General features: G+C 34.9%; 1 protein-coding gene across 3 annotated transcripts in view; it reads left to right on the plus strand.

Moving 5' to 3' along the window:
- The window catches only part of PARP8 (poly(ADP-ribose) polymerase family member 8), a 189,722-nt gene that overhangs the window by 153,119 nt on the left and 19,246 nt on the right, over positions 1–17,357 (plus strand). For all 3 annotated transcript variants that reach the window (XM_049863559.1, XM_049863568.1, XM_049863552.1), the window contains 3 exons: positions 10,173–10,265; positions 14,935–15,060; positions 16,260–16,325. In XM_049863559.1, coding sequence (XP_049719516.1) covers positions 10,173–10,265; positions 14,935–15,060; positions 16,260–16,325 — 285 coding nt within the window. The remainder of the gene's footprint in view (positions 1–10,172; positions 10,266–14,934; positions 15,061–16,259; positions 16,326–17,357) is intronic.

Genomic DNA, 17,357 nt, shown 5'->3' on the forward strand with positions numbered 1-17,357 from the left:
AGGTGGAATTTCCAGGTTCTTTTTTTTTTTTTTTAATCTGCAGTGTTTGCTAACATCACTCATCAATTCAAAGTTTTAAGCAAGCAGTGCATTTTACCATACCTGCGTGCTAGTTAAAATCTGAGAAAAAATAAAATGTAGATAAATAAGAAGATAGTAATTCATTCAGTATCTGGTACGGTTAACAGATGAAAGAGGCCCTGTGCAAGATATTTTGCATGGTGCATACTTATTCAGTTTTCACAAAGCCACGTGGTTTAGGTACTTTTGTTCCCTTGGTACAAAAAGAGATATTAAGATTCACAGAGGTTAAGCGATTTGTTCAACACCAACTGGTTAGTATGAGTAGAAGATGGTCTTTGAACTTCATTCTGTTTGATTTTAAAATTCTGCATCATAAATGCATATTGAAGGCTTGATAAGTTAAGGCGCTATGTGGGATTCTGTGTTAAATTTTTTTTAATAGAAATTAGTTTGCCCTTAGGAACGTATGTGTGAAAAATAAATCACAAAGCTTTTAGGTAAAAGTTCAGGGAAAAAAAATAGAAGATACAAGACATATATTCCTATTTGAGATTTGCCAAAATTATTCAACATAATATACATGTTGTTATAGGATGAGACAGGTAAAGTTAATTTATAAAATATTTTTATTAAGGACTTTAATTAATTAATCAATCATATTTTCAGGCTTAGTGAGATCATATATATATATATATATATATATATATATTTTAATCCTTGCAAAATGAAATCTAAAGATCGAACATTGTTATATCTCTAGTGCTTTGTTCAAGGAGTGTTGGCAGAATTTTCTTATTGCAAAAACTTCCCCAAAGAGAATATATAGGAATGCATGAATTGCTCATTTATATAGAATGTATAGGCTTAGATTTGGAAATTTGGTATTTTTTTTGATCTCTAAATATCAACAGACACACATCTAAGAGGAACACGGCATAGAGCATTTACACTTGTCCCTAATGGAAGTGTAATATTTTCGTTCAAATTAAGGAAAGTAATTAAGGGCAGTAATTTTTTGTTTTGTTAAAAAAAAATGTAGTATTTCTGTTGGTGTTATTCCAGTGCAGATATTTTACAACAAATCTAAGTAGCATGGTAGATACTCTGTAACCGTATATGTCTTTTAATTCTACACCTTTGTCTTATTTTCTCTAAGGACTCCAATTCCTTTTTATTTTCGTGAAACCATTGAAGACAAGCACAAAAGATCAAGAAGAAATTGAGCTTAGTGCCCAAGAATTTTGAAATGCCTAAAACCAAAACCAAACCCGTTGCTGTTCCGACTTATAGCGACCCTATAGGACAGAGTAGAACTGCCCCATAGAATTTCCAAGGAGCGCCTGGAAGATTTGAACTATCGACCCTTTGGTTAGCAGCTGTAGCACTTAACCACTAAGCCACCAAGGTTTCCTTGAAATGCCTAGAAAGTGAAAATTTTATCAGAAATTTTTTTGTGTTTTGGGGTTTATACTTTAAAAAATATATAGAATATATATATATTTCATATATATATATATAGAATAGCCATTTCATGGACATAATCATCTATCAGGTGTTTTGATATATTTGTTTTTGTTTTATTTAAAGGAACATAATGGAAACCCTGATGGCATAGTGGTTAAGTGCTATGGCTGCTAACCTAAAGGGTTGGCAGTTTGAATCCGCCAGGCGCTCCTTGGAAACTCTATGGTGCAGTTCTTCTCTGTCCTATAGGGTCGCTATAAGTCGGAATAGACTTGATGGCACTGGGTTTGGTTTTTTTTGGTTTTATGTGAAAAATAGTTTTGTAACCCATATGCTATGTTTTTGTCAGTTAACTTCTCCCTCTAAGGGAGATATTTTTAGTCTGAAACCCAAATCGACTAAATCAACATTTATTTATTAAATATTTGTGCAGATTTTGCTATTTGATACCTGGAAGTGTGTAGTTATGATAAGAATGGGGAGAATCTTTTGGCCATCTCAACTTATCCTACTTAGAGGTACATTTTTACTTGGTTGATGTTCATCTGTTGATCTTAATCTGTTAATTGCTTGATTCATGACAGCACAATTTTCAGAAAATAATAGCAATGCTCTCAATAGCAAAAAAACTTTTTCACTGCCTTTTATGTGACTAGAACATGTTTTAAGAGTTTTACATGGATTATGACATTGAATCCTCGTAATGAACCTGTGGGCTAGACTATTATTATCCTCACTTTACTGATCAGGAAAACAGGGATTTGTTCAAAGTTGAAGTGATAGAGAGTCTCCATCCATGGCAGAATGGCAACAATACCTGAGTTCTAAGCCACTCGTGTACTTGAACAGACTATAGTCTATTAATTTGATTCTTCATCCATGTCTGGAAATTTACTAACACATTGCTGGGAGCTCACACTTGGTGGCTTAATGGTTGGCAATTCATTCCTATAGTAAGTGATAAAAATATCGTAATTGCCATTAGGATTTTCTGTGCTTTACTCCAAATTTTATTTGACTTCATCTGTACCATTCCACATCATTGAAATTTGGCATCTTTCCCTAGAAGTTGAAGTACTTTTATGAAGAAGACAGAAAACGTTTTCTAAATAAATACACAGTAGCTGGTTATTAGTCTGTTTTATGTTGGTCGGATTCATACTGATATCTAAGGGACTGAAAGCTTCTTTTGGTTTCTTAAATAGTAACATAAGTGACAAATGAAATCAGATCACGAAATGAAAATCAAAGAAACTTTTCATGTTCAGAAGCAAACAGAGGTAAACAGAACTGCCTCTTGATTATGTTAAACAGATGTTTCACCTAAGTCAAGCAGACTTATATTTTTATATCTCATATTTATATTGTAATATGTCTTACTGTAATTTTAATGGTAATATATGGAAATGTTCTTAGAAATATAATTTCTTATGGTGCATTAATCAGTAAGCTGATTCATTGACCATTTATTCAGCCCATGTAACATGTTACAAGCTGTGATAAATCTCAGAGATATAAAAAATATAAATTATAACCCAGTTTCTATGATTAAATACATTAGATAAAACTTGGTTTCTGTAGAGTTCTGTGTCTAATTTTTTTTTCACGTTTGTTAGATGCTTTTCTCTCCAAATTCAAATTGCTTCCTTTTTTTCCCTCTTTTCTCCAAGCTTGATTCCTTTTTAGATAAGAGAAGTCCACTTTTACCCCAATTTCCCACATGTTCTAAAATTTTAGTGACTATTTTCACTATTCTGACACTTTACTCAGAGTCCTGGGTACATGTGCCATACCATGTTTACTTAGAAACATCATAAAGATCTTATTTCCTTTTTTTCTTTATAGAGTTTGTAAATGTCACCCTCAGGGTTGAGTCCTAACATGTAACACTTTGAATCTGCATAAAAGTCCCATTAACATCAGGGGATTGTGCAGAGTCCCAGATTTTCAGTTTGGCGATGCAGTTTGGTTTGTCATCAGAAAATCAAACAAAATCCAAATAAGTGGTTCTCTATATATTATAATCTACTAGAGTGTACATCCAGCATACTGTTTTAGAGATGCTTTGAAAATATTGAATTTGTCTTCATTAGATGTTTTTGGAAAGCAAGAAAACAAAGGATTTCTTGCCAAAAATGCTGCAGTTTTATCAACCTCTAAGTTCATAATACCTTTCTTTTTATTATATTCACCTTAATTACTCCAGTCTTGATTCAGTGCAATAGTTTGTCTTCTTCCAATCCTGCACATGAGCTGCTGTAGAGAAACTTGGTTGTCATTGATACTTGCCAATCATCGAGTGAGTCTCTGGTTACTAGACTTTCCCATTTCCCACATCACCATATGCCGTAAGAATTACAATCTTTCTCTTCTCCTTCCTTGTGAAAATGTCCTAAGTTACTTGCTATGAGTGGATGGATCAAGCCTGAGATTCTAGCCCAGTGGTTCCCATATAATTCTGCACAACTGTATCACTCATTTAGAATAATACACCCTTACCTATTTTTTTACCTACTGAAGCAGAATTAATTGAGAAATCCAAGAATCTATATTTTTATGTACCCAGCCTTACCTTGAGCCTAAGACAATGTTTGTAGCTAAGATTCTCATTTCTGAGTGAAACTAATAGCACCCAGTTATAATCCGGTCATAATATAATAGCTTAAGGCATTCCCATGAAAAAGTCATGAGAAACTGAGGATGAGGGTATACCCGGGCATCTTAGTTTCTTAGTTTGCAAGTGCAGCTGTAACAGAAATACCACCAGTGGGTGGCTTCAACAAACAGAGGTTTATTTTTTCACAGCTTAGGAGGCTAGAACTCAGGGTGCCGGCTCTAAGAGAAGGCTTTTGCACTGTCAGCTCTCGGAGAAGGTCTTTGTATCTTTTCAGCTTCTGTTTCTGGTTTCTTCAGTGATCTTCATGTGTTCTTTGGTCATCTTCATGTGGTGTGTATCTTCCCCTCCCTTTGTGCTTCTTTCTTTTGTGCCTGATCTGCTCTTTTATATCTCAAAAAGTGATTGGCTTTAAGACATACCCTCCCTGATGTTAACAAAGAAAACCAAACTATCCCCAGATGGGATTATACCTACTTGTATAGTGGTTAGGATTTACAACACGTATTTTGGGGGACACAATTCAATCCATAACACCGAGATATCCCACTTAACTTTCCAGAAAGTAAAATCACAAGTCTTCTTCTGTGAAGGTCTGACTTTAATATTTGAAGAATAGATGAAAAGCATGTCTTGTACTTCCCCTCCCCAAAGCCATCCAAATTCAGATTTCAAGTTCTGAAATATAGGTTGAAGATTTAAAATTAATAATTTTGCCAAAGCATTTTAGTTCCAGTAGGATTTTTTTAGTAGAATTTTTTTTTAACACGTTCAAACTGAGTAGAAATTGGTTTTAATGCTAAAGCAGCATTTTTCGTTGTGTGAGACATTGTGTTGAGTCCTCATCAGACTTGATCCTATCTTACTGTGGATCCTGGTTTTGAACCCACTGTGATTCACCTCTTTTAATTGACAGTAAACCATCCCCCACACTTGAATGTGTCTCTCTTCCAAACCACGAAAGAATCATTGACTATAAAACAGGAATCACAGAAAATTAAAGTCTTGTGGGTTTTGTGGTTCTAGTAGAGATATATATATACACACATGCTCATATATATATGTGATTATTCTCAGAGCTTTTGACACCAGTTTTTGAATCAAGAATTTATATTTACATTGCTTATTTCTTTTTTAGCAAGAAAGGTTTTAGCAATAAGAGTTCCGATAAGTTTTGTCATGAAAATAAAAGTACTACTTCATACTATGCTTCAAGAAAACTGTGTATTTAAATTTTTTTTTTTAATTTTATTTTTTGTGTGTACACATTGGGTTAAAGCAAGTCGTTGAGGCAGCTTATTTAGGTTACCTATATGGTTAATATTTAAACAGCACTGTTTACCTCAAAAGGAGATTTTACAAACTTTATCTCACTTGGTCTTCTTGTTAACTTGTTGAGTTGATGTTTTTATTCCCGTTTTACAAATAAAACTGAATACACATGTGCTCCAACTGAAACAAGCTCTACATTTGTTTTGAGCTTGCAACGAAATATTTTGTTTGAGAAAAAAGTACATGACAAAGTTTGAAAACCAGTAACTTACACCATCCTTATCTCTTTATACAAATAAATAGCTAAATTCTCTAAGTTGTATTATTTTTATTTTCAGTAGGAAGTAATTTGTATTCACTGAATGAATACACACAGGTTTCTAACATGCAGTTAGGTTCCAAGATGTTCTTTAGGGCTTGAGAAAACATTTTTGAAACATGTTTCTGTTGCTTATATTTAAATTCATGTGAATCAAATAAAAGTAAAAATATATTCATCTTGGCTTAAAAACTTCTAAAATAAGTATCTTTGGGACATATAAAGTTTCCTTGTTTTTAAGTGATGCATAATAAATAAGGAAACCCTGGTGGCATATTGGTTAATTGCTACAGCTGGTAACCAAAGGGTCGGCAGTTTGAATCTGCCAGGTGCTCCTTTGGAAACTCTGTGGGACAGTTCTACTCTGTCCTATAGGGTCGCTATGAGTCAGAATCGACTCAACAGCACTGGGTTTGATTTTGGCTTCGGTATAATAAATAATGTATTACAAATATATTCTGTGTATGTAATGGCAAGAGGGACTTGGCATGGATTTACAGCCTTAAAATAGGGATTAGTTGCTTGAAGGCAAGCGTGGATATTTAAGATTATATAATTACATAACATTGAGAATTCTCAAATGTCAGGAATTTGAATACAAATTCAAACAGTAATAGATTTATTGTAAACTTTAAATGAATTGATGAGTAATATACATAGTTATATTTAGGCGTACCTAATTTGTATTAAAGCATGTGAAATAAAACGTCATTACATTTATTCTGGTAACAGCTGTTATAATGATTATACTACATTTTGAATTGATGCTGGAATTCTGTGTAATAACATAGCAACAGAAGTATTTGTTGGCACCAGAGGTGGGCTGGAAGTTCGAGGTAGCGAAGAGTTGGTTCACAATGTAAGTACTTTACCATTTATTAAGGAAGAGTGATTTAGTTAGTCTTCCTTGAGTAGGATATCCGTTCTGTGAGCAATGAGACACCAAATCTTGATCACCTAATATGATTTGGGAACATTTCATCTAGAGTGCCATCTTGTGTTGACATTTTGAACTTCTCTCAAATAAATTGTGAATAAATAAAGAAGGGGGCAAGTACTAAGTATTAGCTGTATGCTTCAGAAAGGTCGCAATCTTGAAGACTCTATGGAGTAGTTCTACTCTACACACATGGGGTCGCTATGAGTCAGAATTTACTCAAGGGCAACTAACAAGTCTATACAAGCTAGTTTGAAATGTTTACTTCGAAATTAAATGGATTCACTCCCTGAATATTCTCTTAACTTTATAGTAAAAATGAGAGGAAGATAAACAGTAGTTATTAAAAACTTTGCTAGCACTTATTTGTTATTGAGTTGGTTCCAACTCATAGCGAACCTATGCACAATAGAACAAAATACTGCCCGGTCCTGAGCCATCCTTACAGTTGTTGCTATGCTTGAGCTCTTTGTTCTAGCCACTGTGTCAGTCCACCTTGTTGAGGGTCTTCCTCTTTTCTGCTGACCCTGTACTCTGCCAAGCATGATGTCCTTCTCCAGGGACTGATCCCTCCTGACAACATGTCCAAAGCATGTAAGACGCAGTCTCGCCATCCTTGCCTCTAAGGAGCATTCTTGTTTTACTTCCAAGACAGATTTGTTCATTCTTTTGGCAGTCCGTGGTATATTCAATATTCTTCGCCAACACCACAATTCAAAGGGGTCAGTTCTTCTTCGGTCTTCCTTATTCATTGTCCAGCTTTCACATGCAAGCATTTATTTAGTATGATTGTATTATGGAATATAAATTAATCATATTACATCTATATTTGTTACTTTCTTTTCAAAGAAGGGAAGATAAGATTGTTATAAGAATGTAATGTGTACTTTTACTTCTTTTCAGTATTATGGCACAACTTTCTTTCCAAAAGAAAGGTTTTGTAGTGTACCTGATTTCCTTCTTCAAACAGTTGTGGTAACAGGATATTCCCAGATATTGGTTGCATTGCAGAATGAGAGGAAGGACCACTTTTGAACCAAAGAAATGGAAGAAAGAAGAAAAGTGTTCATAAAGGGATCAAGTCATAGCTTTATCATTAGGAATGTAGGCTTATTATTTAAAATAATAAGTAAAGTTGGAAAGTCAGTGTGGTTTAGAGATTTAGAGGTTAAACTATAAACAGGTCTGGAAAGGGGATGAAACAAATGCAGAAGAAAGTATTACGGAAAGCATTGAAATTTTGCTGATTTTTCTCTTGAGTTAGAGAATTAGGAGGTCTAGGTGAAATTGCTAAAAATTTTTTGAGACAAAGTCAGGTACACAAATGCCTAGGATTAGAGACAAAGTATGTGAATGGAGATGTGTCCATTGCATTTTTTCTTAAGTCTTTGAAATTTTTTCTGTTAATTTTTTATTAACTTTCCTACCTTGTGTAGCAGGATATTTTATCTTCATTATTTAAAACAAGAATTCAGTACTGAAAAAGATAGTATCTGTTGTTATATTCCCTAGAGTGATTGAGTATGTGTAGGTGTGGGTATGGGTGTGTGTGTTTATAGATAACATGTTTGCATGATCACAAAGTAATCATAGTTGTTTGTCCATAGTTCAAATAGAAAACATCCCTTACGAGTATTTTTTTTTTTTTTTGATTGGACTATTATTAAAAACAAAGTACCTTCTATGTCACTGTTTACTTCCTCAGTGAACTTTGGGTAGCTGGTACGTGAATAAATTCCTACCACCCTTTATTATTTCCAAGATTAATCTTCCTGCATTCTTGTTTATGTATTTACTCATTATACTTTAAATGAGATTTAAAAAAAAAAAAACATGTTGCCATCAAGTCAATTCTGACTCATAGTGACCTTATAGGACAGAGTAGAACTGCCCCATAGGGTTTCCAGGGAGTGCCTGGTGGATTTGAACTGCCGACCTTTTGGTTAGCAGCCCAATTCTTAACCACTACACCACCAGGGTTTCCATTAAATGAGATAGCACATATAAAATGACCAATATAGTGTTTTACACTATGGTAAATGTGCAACAAATTGTTCACATTATTTCAGACCATATATTATTCTCTAGGACCCAGAAAATGAAAAAAAAAAAAAAATCCAATCCAGTGTCATTGGAGAAATTGAGTGTACAACATATATATATGCACATTGATGCACACAGAAAATGCAAAATGATTATGTATAGATTAAGCACTCAAGTAAAAATAGAAATTGATCAGCCTTCTCTACATATATCTAAATATATATGTGTGTATTTGTGTAACAGTGTATATATATTTATATGTGTGTGTGTATGTATATATATAAGCAGGCATAGCTTGAGTCTGGATGAAGAATTTTCTTCAGTTAATTTACTCTCACTCACAGGTAGTTTTCTGGAAATTGGAATCAAACTGTACTTTTAAGACTGACAAAGGAAATAGATCAATCTGTTTTTCTAAAATTCTCTTTGGGGAAAGTCAACCAGAAATCTTTGTGGTTGGTCAGGCTTTACATCTATAAAGGGTGTTCAGAATGGGGCCATGCTTCCCACTGGTTAAGCAATAGACCAAGTTGTCCTCTGAAATGAACGAGCGCAGGAGCTGTGGCACTAACAAATGCCTTTTGTCTGCTGTGCGGAGCAGCATCATGGATTGCATCATGTTAGGCTTCATCAGCTACCTAATGCAATGTAACTCAGGAGATAAGATAAATCAATTGGATGACACCATATTAGATTTGAAAGATGAGAGCTCTTCCAAAGCAATTGCAGAGTGTATATTTCAGTGCTGTTGACTTCAGGAGGTTATTGAAGTCAAAAGACTTCTCAACAAAACCCATCATTCAAGAGCTAGCTAGCAAGTAAGCACAGTCATGCTATTTCTTCTGAAGAAAATTACCTAGGAAAAAGTGGAAATTTTTTTTTTTTTTGGTGTATTTGTTTTATACAGGTTTCGTGTTTAACCTCATATTTTATTATGCCACCAGCTTGGGTATTTGTCTTTTGCAGGAGAGGTGGACTTTCGCATTCAAGGATATTTTTATCTCTTGCTAGATCATTCTGGCTGCAGGCGCATTCAACTAATTGAAACACATAATTTCTTTTTGTATTTGTGACTCTATATTAGTAATTTATTTACTCTTTTAAAAAAAATTTTTTTTTTTTTTTTTAATATTATTTGGAGCCTTGGTGGCACAGTGGTTAAGAGGTTGGCTGCTAACCAAACAACTGGGAGCAAATTCGCCATGTGCTCCTTGGAAACCCTGTGGGGCAGTTCTACTCTATCCTATAGGGTTGCTATGAGTTGGAATGGACTCGACAGCAACCGGTTTTTTTTTTCCTTAATGAATATTTATTTACTATATTAGAATATTAAAGACTATTAGTAGTTATAAATTTAACTTTTACCAAATAAAATGGCATGGTTTTCTTTTTGCTTTAATGCCAGAATCATATATTTTCTATTTATTATGGGGAACGTCATAAATTTAGGAATTGGGAGATGGGAAAAGCGTGGTTACTGATTCCCTTTTGTTTTGTAGCCTACCGTGTGTGAACGAGAGCTGTGTGTATTTGCTTTCCAAACTCTGGGAGTAATGAATGAAGCTGCTGATGAAATAGCAACTGGGGCTCAGGTAGTAACACGGGATACTAATTATTTCTTATTTTGATTTGGAAAATTTGTTCCAGTTTACTAATCTTCTCTATGCTATTCTTTTGGGCAACTTTTTGACAACTTACTATTAAGTTAAAAAGCAGACTGACATTTTATATTTTTTAGATAGAAACCAAATTTTCCTCTATTTGTATAGTGGGTGGTTTGCCAAGATGAGAAATTAACCAACTTTTCTTGTTTAAAACGCAATTGTTATTCTTATGCGGTGAAGTTAAATTATTGAAACCCTTGCGCGTGTAAAATTTATTTTACATTTGTAAATTTACATTGCCATAAAATGGAAGCCAATTTATTTTAAACACTTAGGTAGAAAGATAATGGGCAGAACCTATAATAAAGAGAACATTCAATTTAGCTTAACAGTATTTATGACGTAAAGAGTAATACAAAGACAAAGAAATAGCTCAGAAGTAGAGAAACATTCTGTGTTTTTGGAATGGAAAAATGGAAAGAGCCATAATTTATTTATGTAATTCCTATCAAAATTTCTGTTAATTTTTTTTTTTTTAATTTATGGAACATGTCCAAACTACAAATTCATCTATAAGAATAAACTAAATAAAATTTCAAAAGACAATGCTAATTAAGGAAGATAAGACCAACCATATACAAAAACATGTAGCTCACTATACTATTTTAACAAAATACAGTGTTGGCAAAAGAATAGAATGGCAGGTCAATGGTCATCCCTAAATGGATCAAATTATGAATAAATCTAATACACGATGCAGGAAGCATCACATCAATTCATTAAAAAAAAGAATTCTGTAGTAAGTGAGGTGAGAACAAATGACCTGCAACATGGTGAGGGGGCGTGGAATTATATTAGCTCTTTACCTTACAATGTACACGCATATACAAAAAAAAAAAAGATTCCAAACGGACTAAAGAATATTTTATAAAAAGTATAAAAATCAGAGGTAAGTAAAATTAGTGTTGTAGTGATAAATTTATGCAGTTAAAAGGAATCAAAGGAAAATATGAACAGATTTGAGTCCCTATATACATTTTTTACTTGAAAAAATAGTGAGCATTAATATCTCTCAAGTTTATTTTCAAACAATTATCTAAAGAGCTCTTAAAAATTTAAATGAAAATCAGAATAGATTGAGGAAGTGATTCTAAGAGGAAAATATTAAGTGACGTAGGAAGCATCAAAAGAAGAAAAAACAAACAAACCTGTTGCTGTCGAGTCGATTCTGACTCATTGTGACCCTGTAGGACAGAGTAGAACTGCCCCCATAGAGTTTCCAAGGAGCACCTGGTGGATTCAAACTGCCGACCTTTTGGTTAGCAGCCGTAGCTCTTAACCACTATGCCACCAGGGTTTCCATCAAAAGAAGATAGAAGAAATACACAGAGTCACTGTGCAAAAAAGAATTGGTCAATGTTCAGCCATTTCAGGAGGTAGCATATGATGAACAACCAGTGGCACTGAAGGAGGAAGTCAGGCTGCACTGCGGGCACTGGTGAAAAACAAGGCTTCAGGAATTCACGGAATATCAATTGAGATGTTTCAACAAACGTGCAGTGCTGGAAATGATCACTTGTCTATGCCAAGAAATTTGGAAGATAGCTACCTGGCCAACTGACTGGAAGAGATCCATATCTGTGCCCGTTCCAAAGAACGGTGATACAAAAGAATGCAGAGATTATCAAATAATATCACACACAAGTAAAATTTTGCAGAAAATAATTCAAAAGCAATTGCAGCACTACATCAACGGGAACTGCCAGAAATTTAATCAGATTTGGAGGACAGTGTGGAATGAGGGATATCATTGCTGATGTCAGATGGATCTTGGCTGAAAGCAGAGAATACCAGAAAGATGTTTACCTGTGTTTTATTGACTATATGCAAAGGCATTCGACTGTGTAGATTGTAACAAATTTTGGATAACATTGCAAAGAATGGAAATTCCAGAACACTTAATTGTGCTCATGAGGAACCTGTACCTAGACCAAGAGGCAGTCATCCGAACATAACAAGGGAATACCAGGTGGTTTAAAACCAGGAATGGTGTGTCAAGGCTGTATCCTTTCACCATACTTAGTCTTTATGCTGAGCAGATAATCTGAGAAGCTGGAGTATGAAGAAGAATGCGACATCAGGATTGAAGGAAGACTCTTTAACAACCTGCGTTATGCAGGTGACACAGCCTTGCTTGCTGAAAGTGAAGATGACTTGAGGCACTTACTAATGAAGATCAAAGACTACACTCTTCAGTATGGATTTCACCTTATCATAAAGAAAACAAAAATCCTCACAACTGGACCAATCAGCAACATAATGATAAACGGAGAAAAGATTGAAGTTGACAAGAGTTTCGTTTTATTTGGAGCCACAATCAATGCCCACGGAAGCGGCAGTCAAGAAATCAAAGAATGCATTGCTTTGGGCAAAACTGCTGCAAAAGACCTCTTTAAAGTATTAAAAAGCAAAGATGTCACTTTAAGGACTGATGTGCACCTGACGCAAGCCATGGTGTTTTCAGTCATCTCATATGCATGTGAAAGCTAGACAATAAATAAAGAAGACTGAAGAAAAATTGATGCCTTTGAATTATGGTGTTGGCAAAGTGTACTGAAAATACCATGGACTACCAGAAGAACAAATAAACCTGTCTTGGAAGAAGTAAGTGAGAAAGCTCTTTAGAAGCAAAGATGGCAAGACTTTGGCTTACGTACTTTGGACAAGTTATCAGGAGGGCCCAGTCCCTGGCAAAGGGCATTATGCTTAGTAAAGTAGAGGGTCAGTGAAAAAGAGGAAGATCCTCAACAAGATGGATTGATACAGGCTGCCACAATGGGCTCAAGCATAACAACAATTTTAAGGATGGCACAGGACCAGGCAGCGTTTCAATCTGTTGTACATAGGGTTGTTATGACTCGGAATTGACTTGACGGCACCTAACAACATGTACACAAACACACAGTAAAAAATCTTCAAGTGGTACATTTAAGTATTGTGTGTTTTATTGGATGTAAATTATCCCTAAAATACTTGTGAAAGGGAAAACATTAAAGCCTAGAAATAAGAAATTATTGATGAGAAGGAAAAATGATCATGCAAACTGTAGGGCCTATCGTTAGTAGAATAATAGTCTTTTTTTTTTTTTCCTCTTACAGATGAGTCTTCAAAATAATTTTTTAAAATTAATTTTGAAATGTGTAGTGAAATAGGTATAAAGCGCACGTGTTTGGTCAGATCAATCAATTTAGCATTTCAACTCTAAAGATCAAGATCCAAAGATCAGAGAATTTTGTGATTCTATTCCAAAAGGGAATATTCCTTTCACTGCTTTATTCTGCCCATATATTCTGGTCATACTCCTAAAGATGCCATGGAAACTAATTATTTTTCTAAAAAAAATATGTATTCTATATTTGTGAAATAGTATGTCAAAAGCATACTAGCTGTTTCAGCTCTAGTGTTTTCTGGATGAGTCTTGTGGGTATCTATGTCTGTGTCCTTTGGGTGGTGTTATTTATAGGTCTTATTTTTATGCCCAGTGACTTGAATGAGGTCACCGGAAATTCTGGGTACTGTGATTGGGTGGGTGAATTTGTGAATACACAACACCAAGTGCTACTGTCTTTAGGTTACGTGCCCATCTCATAAAAACTGGTGAAATCAAAAATTGTTCACTCCTACTGTGCATTTGTTTTTAAAAATGCCCGTTTAAAAACGTTCTGGAAATAGCTTTCCCTTTAAAGAATAAATCTGCTTCTTCCTTTTTAAGTCCCTGTGTTCACACTGTAGATATTTTTGTTCTGGTGAGCTCTCTCCTGAATTTCTAAGCATTTAGACATTATCAGTTTTCCTGATTCAGTTGCCTGCATCATACTTGGTTTGAGGACTGGAGAAGGATGCCTGGTAATAACTGTCTTCAGAACTGTGCTGTTAACTGCTGTGTAGCAATTTTAGTAAATTCTGCTAAGCAGTTCTAGGATAACGTAGGAATAAAGTCATTGTACTTAGCAAATTGAAGGTCACTGATGACTTTTGACAGCATAGGAAGAGATAAGATAATGTCAGGAGATTTTCTATTCCTGTAGCAGTCCACTCTCATTTCCTCCATTTTTGGTTTCCCTCACCTGGAATGGTCTCCCCTCCACATATCCCCCACCCTCACTTCCTTTGAGAGACCTTCCCTCGCCACTCTAAATGAAACAGCACCCCCTACTGACTCAGTCTCTAATGCCAGCATTTAACACTACTAGAAATTCTATGTAAGCATGTATTTCTTTAGCAGGTTTTTTTATTATGCATCTTCTCCATTAGAATGTAGACTCTACAAGACCAGGGATCTTGTCTCTTTTGTTCACTGCCTAATCGTAGGGCCTAGAACAATTTTAGCACATAATATGTGCTCATGACAGAGACATATTAAAAAAAAAAAATTTTTTTTTAGGACATGAATAATTGTGGGCACCATATATTTATTATTTTAAATTTGTGATCAAGTTCATCAAATTTGGTCTAAAGTCATGAATTACAGACTTGAGAAACTGGTAGCACTCCTGAGGGTCTTCTAATGAACTTGTGCTACCATGAAAGGGAGAAACGATGGGAAAGTGCTTGATACAATCTGGAGGATAGTAATTATTTCTCATGTAAATTCAAGGTGGTAGATCTTCTGGTATCCATGTGTAGATCTGCATTGGAATCTCCCAGGAAAGTTGTCATTTTCGAGCCATATCCCTCTGTGGTCGATCCTAATGATCCTCAGATGCTGGCCCTCAACCCCAGGGTAAGTAGTTATCCTAGCATATCAATCACATGTTTCCATTCACTATCATTGTGATTTTAGTCTGCTTTCTTCTTTCGGTCTAAATCTCTGCCTCACCAACCATATCTGTGACCTGTCCCAGACTCTGCCTTCCCTTTAGTAATTATGACTCTTCTTCAACGAACGTTATTTGTTTCTACTTTCAGTCTTTCACATATCCTCTCACTTCCCCCTTTTTTCTTCCTTTAAAATCATTTCCAGAACTTCATTCTCATGAAACCAGGCCCAGTTAATCTCAAATTTTGATCTTTACACAACCTATCCTCATGACAGCTAGATAAATAAAAAGATAGATAAAAAGCTGTACCAGTATGATTATTTTTTTTTCTATTTATATATTTTTTGGGATTCTAGTTTATGTAACCTTATTTTCACCAGCCTACATGAAGGAACCAGTTTTCCCTTTTATTTTGTATTTTCACTTCATGCACCCTTGCCTCACTGCCACCAGCACACTCACAGTTATCTGGATAAAGTGAAAGTTGGATTCACACTGTAGATGAACTGGTGTTTCATGGGGAAACAGTTTTATAAATAGTCATGGAGATTAGGCAAACTCCTTTTGAAATATCAAAATTTTCAAATCTCATGAGAGCTAAAATTAACCTTGGTGTCTTCTTGAAATTGTTTCGTAGAAAGAGTGACTATATAAAATTTCCTCAGAAAAAAATTTCCTTCCTTCATAATTGGCATCAATGCACATAATTATGTTTAAAAATGAATTACCGGTTAAGTGGTGTCAACTCACACTTTTCAGCCATAATCTTTTGGTAATAATCTTCCAAACAAAAGGAAATATAAAAAAAATTAACATTGTAAGATTTAAAGTGAATTTTTATAATTTGGAAGGTTTCTGTGCTTACTTTATTCATCCTGTCTTGATATTTTAGTGACAAAAACCAGAACCATGAGCCCAATATCTATTTTGTATTTGTAGCTTTTTTCCCCCTGTGAGCCAAACATGATTTTGTTCTGGCTTTGTTTCTCTTTTCTGGCTTTGTTTCTCTTTCTTCTTACTCAGTTATAAATCCTGTGTCCTCGAGCCAGCTTATGGCAGTCTTTCCTTTTATGCACACATAATAGTCACTGCTCTCACTGCCCCTGATGGAAATTCACAAATGCTTAGAAGTGAATACTTTTTTTTTTTTCCATTCAAACAGAAGAAGAACTATGATCGAGTAATGAAAGCACTTGATAGCATAACTTCTATTAGAGAAATGACACAAGTAAGTATGTCATCTTGTGGTCTTTTACAGTTCAGTTTTGCTTGAATAAAATCATATTTTAAGAATGTCTGAGAGTACTGACCATGTCGTGAGATGTACAGTTTTCTATTACATGATATATTGGTATGAAGTTTGTAGTTGTGCTGTACGAAGATGTTTTAATTAAATTATATTGGTGCATTGACATGCTGCCACTGTGGCTTTTTGGAATGTAAATTCATAATTATCATCTTATTTTCCTGCTCTTAAAGTCAGTGAAAGCCTTGAGTATGTGAAGGTATGTCAGGGGATATTTGAGTTGAGAGCAGAGGTTACCATTTTCCAAGAAAGTTAATTTGATTGATGGTAGTCATTTTGAAATATTTTAATGTTGAAATAAAAACAAATATTCTATAAAATGCAAATTTTGCATAAATATTGTAGATCAAACACAGAACCTCGAAACATCACTGGAAGACCCCAGATTCCCTGAGTGTATGAGCTTATATTTTTGTCCATTAGCGAGGCTTTTTGGGAAAGTTTGACAAGCAGGGAGCAGGGTTCATTATGGAAGTCCAACACATAACTGGGCTGTATGTGGAAAAGCACATGTTATTGAATTATTAAATTATCCATTGCCAATGATTTGGAGGCAGGTATAAAACTTATCATTGTAAGCAGAAATTTATAGTTAGAAATTGACAACAGTACACTGTGTGTGTGTTGTATATGGTGGTTTCAGGGCTTATACTGCCCCTAGAGATACTTGGGGTTTTATAATGAGCATCACCCATTCTCTGCAGAAAAAATAGGGTAATTCTGTGTCTTGGACCCACAAAGCTCCTGCCCCTAATCTACCTTATGATCTTTATCTCACTCTTTCCCAGCTCTAGAGACCCTCAGTTCTTTACCTGTAGGTCACTCACCCCTTGTCAATCTCTGTAAAGAGGACATCCTGTTTTAGTTCTTAGCAAGAATATCATCTCTACTTCTCCTTTGAAGACAGTGCTCCAACAGCGCATTTTTACATTCTCAAATTGGCTTCTCCTCTCT

This window comes from Elephas maximus, chromosome 2 (assembly GCF_024166365.1).
Source record: "Elephas maximus indicus isolate mEleMax1 chromosome 2, mEleMax1 primary haplotype, whole genome shotgun sequence".
Taxonomy (NCBI): Eukaryota; Metazoa; Chordata; class Mammalia; order Proboscidea; family Elephantidae; genus Elephas; species Elephas maximus.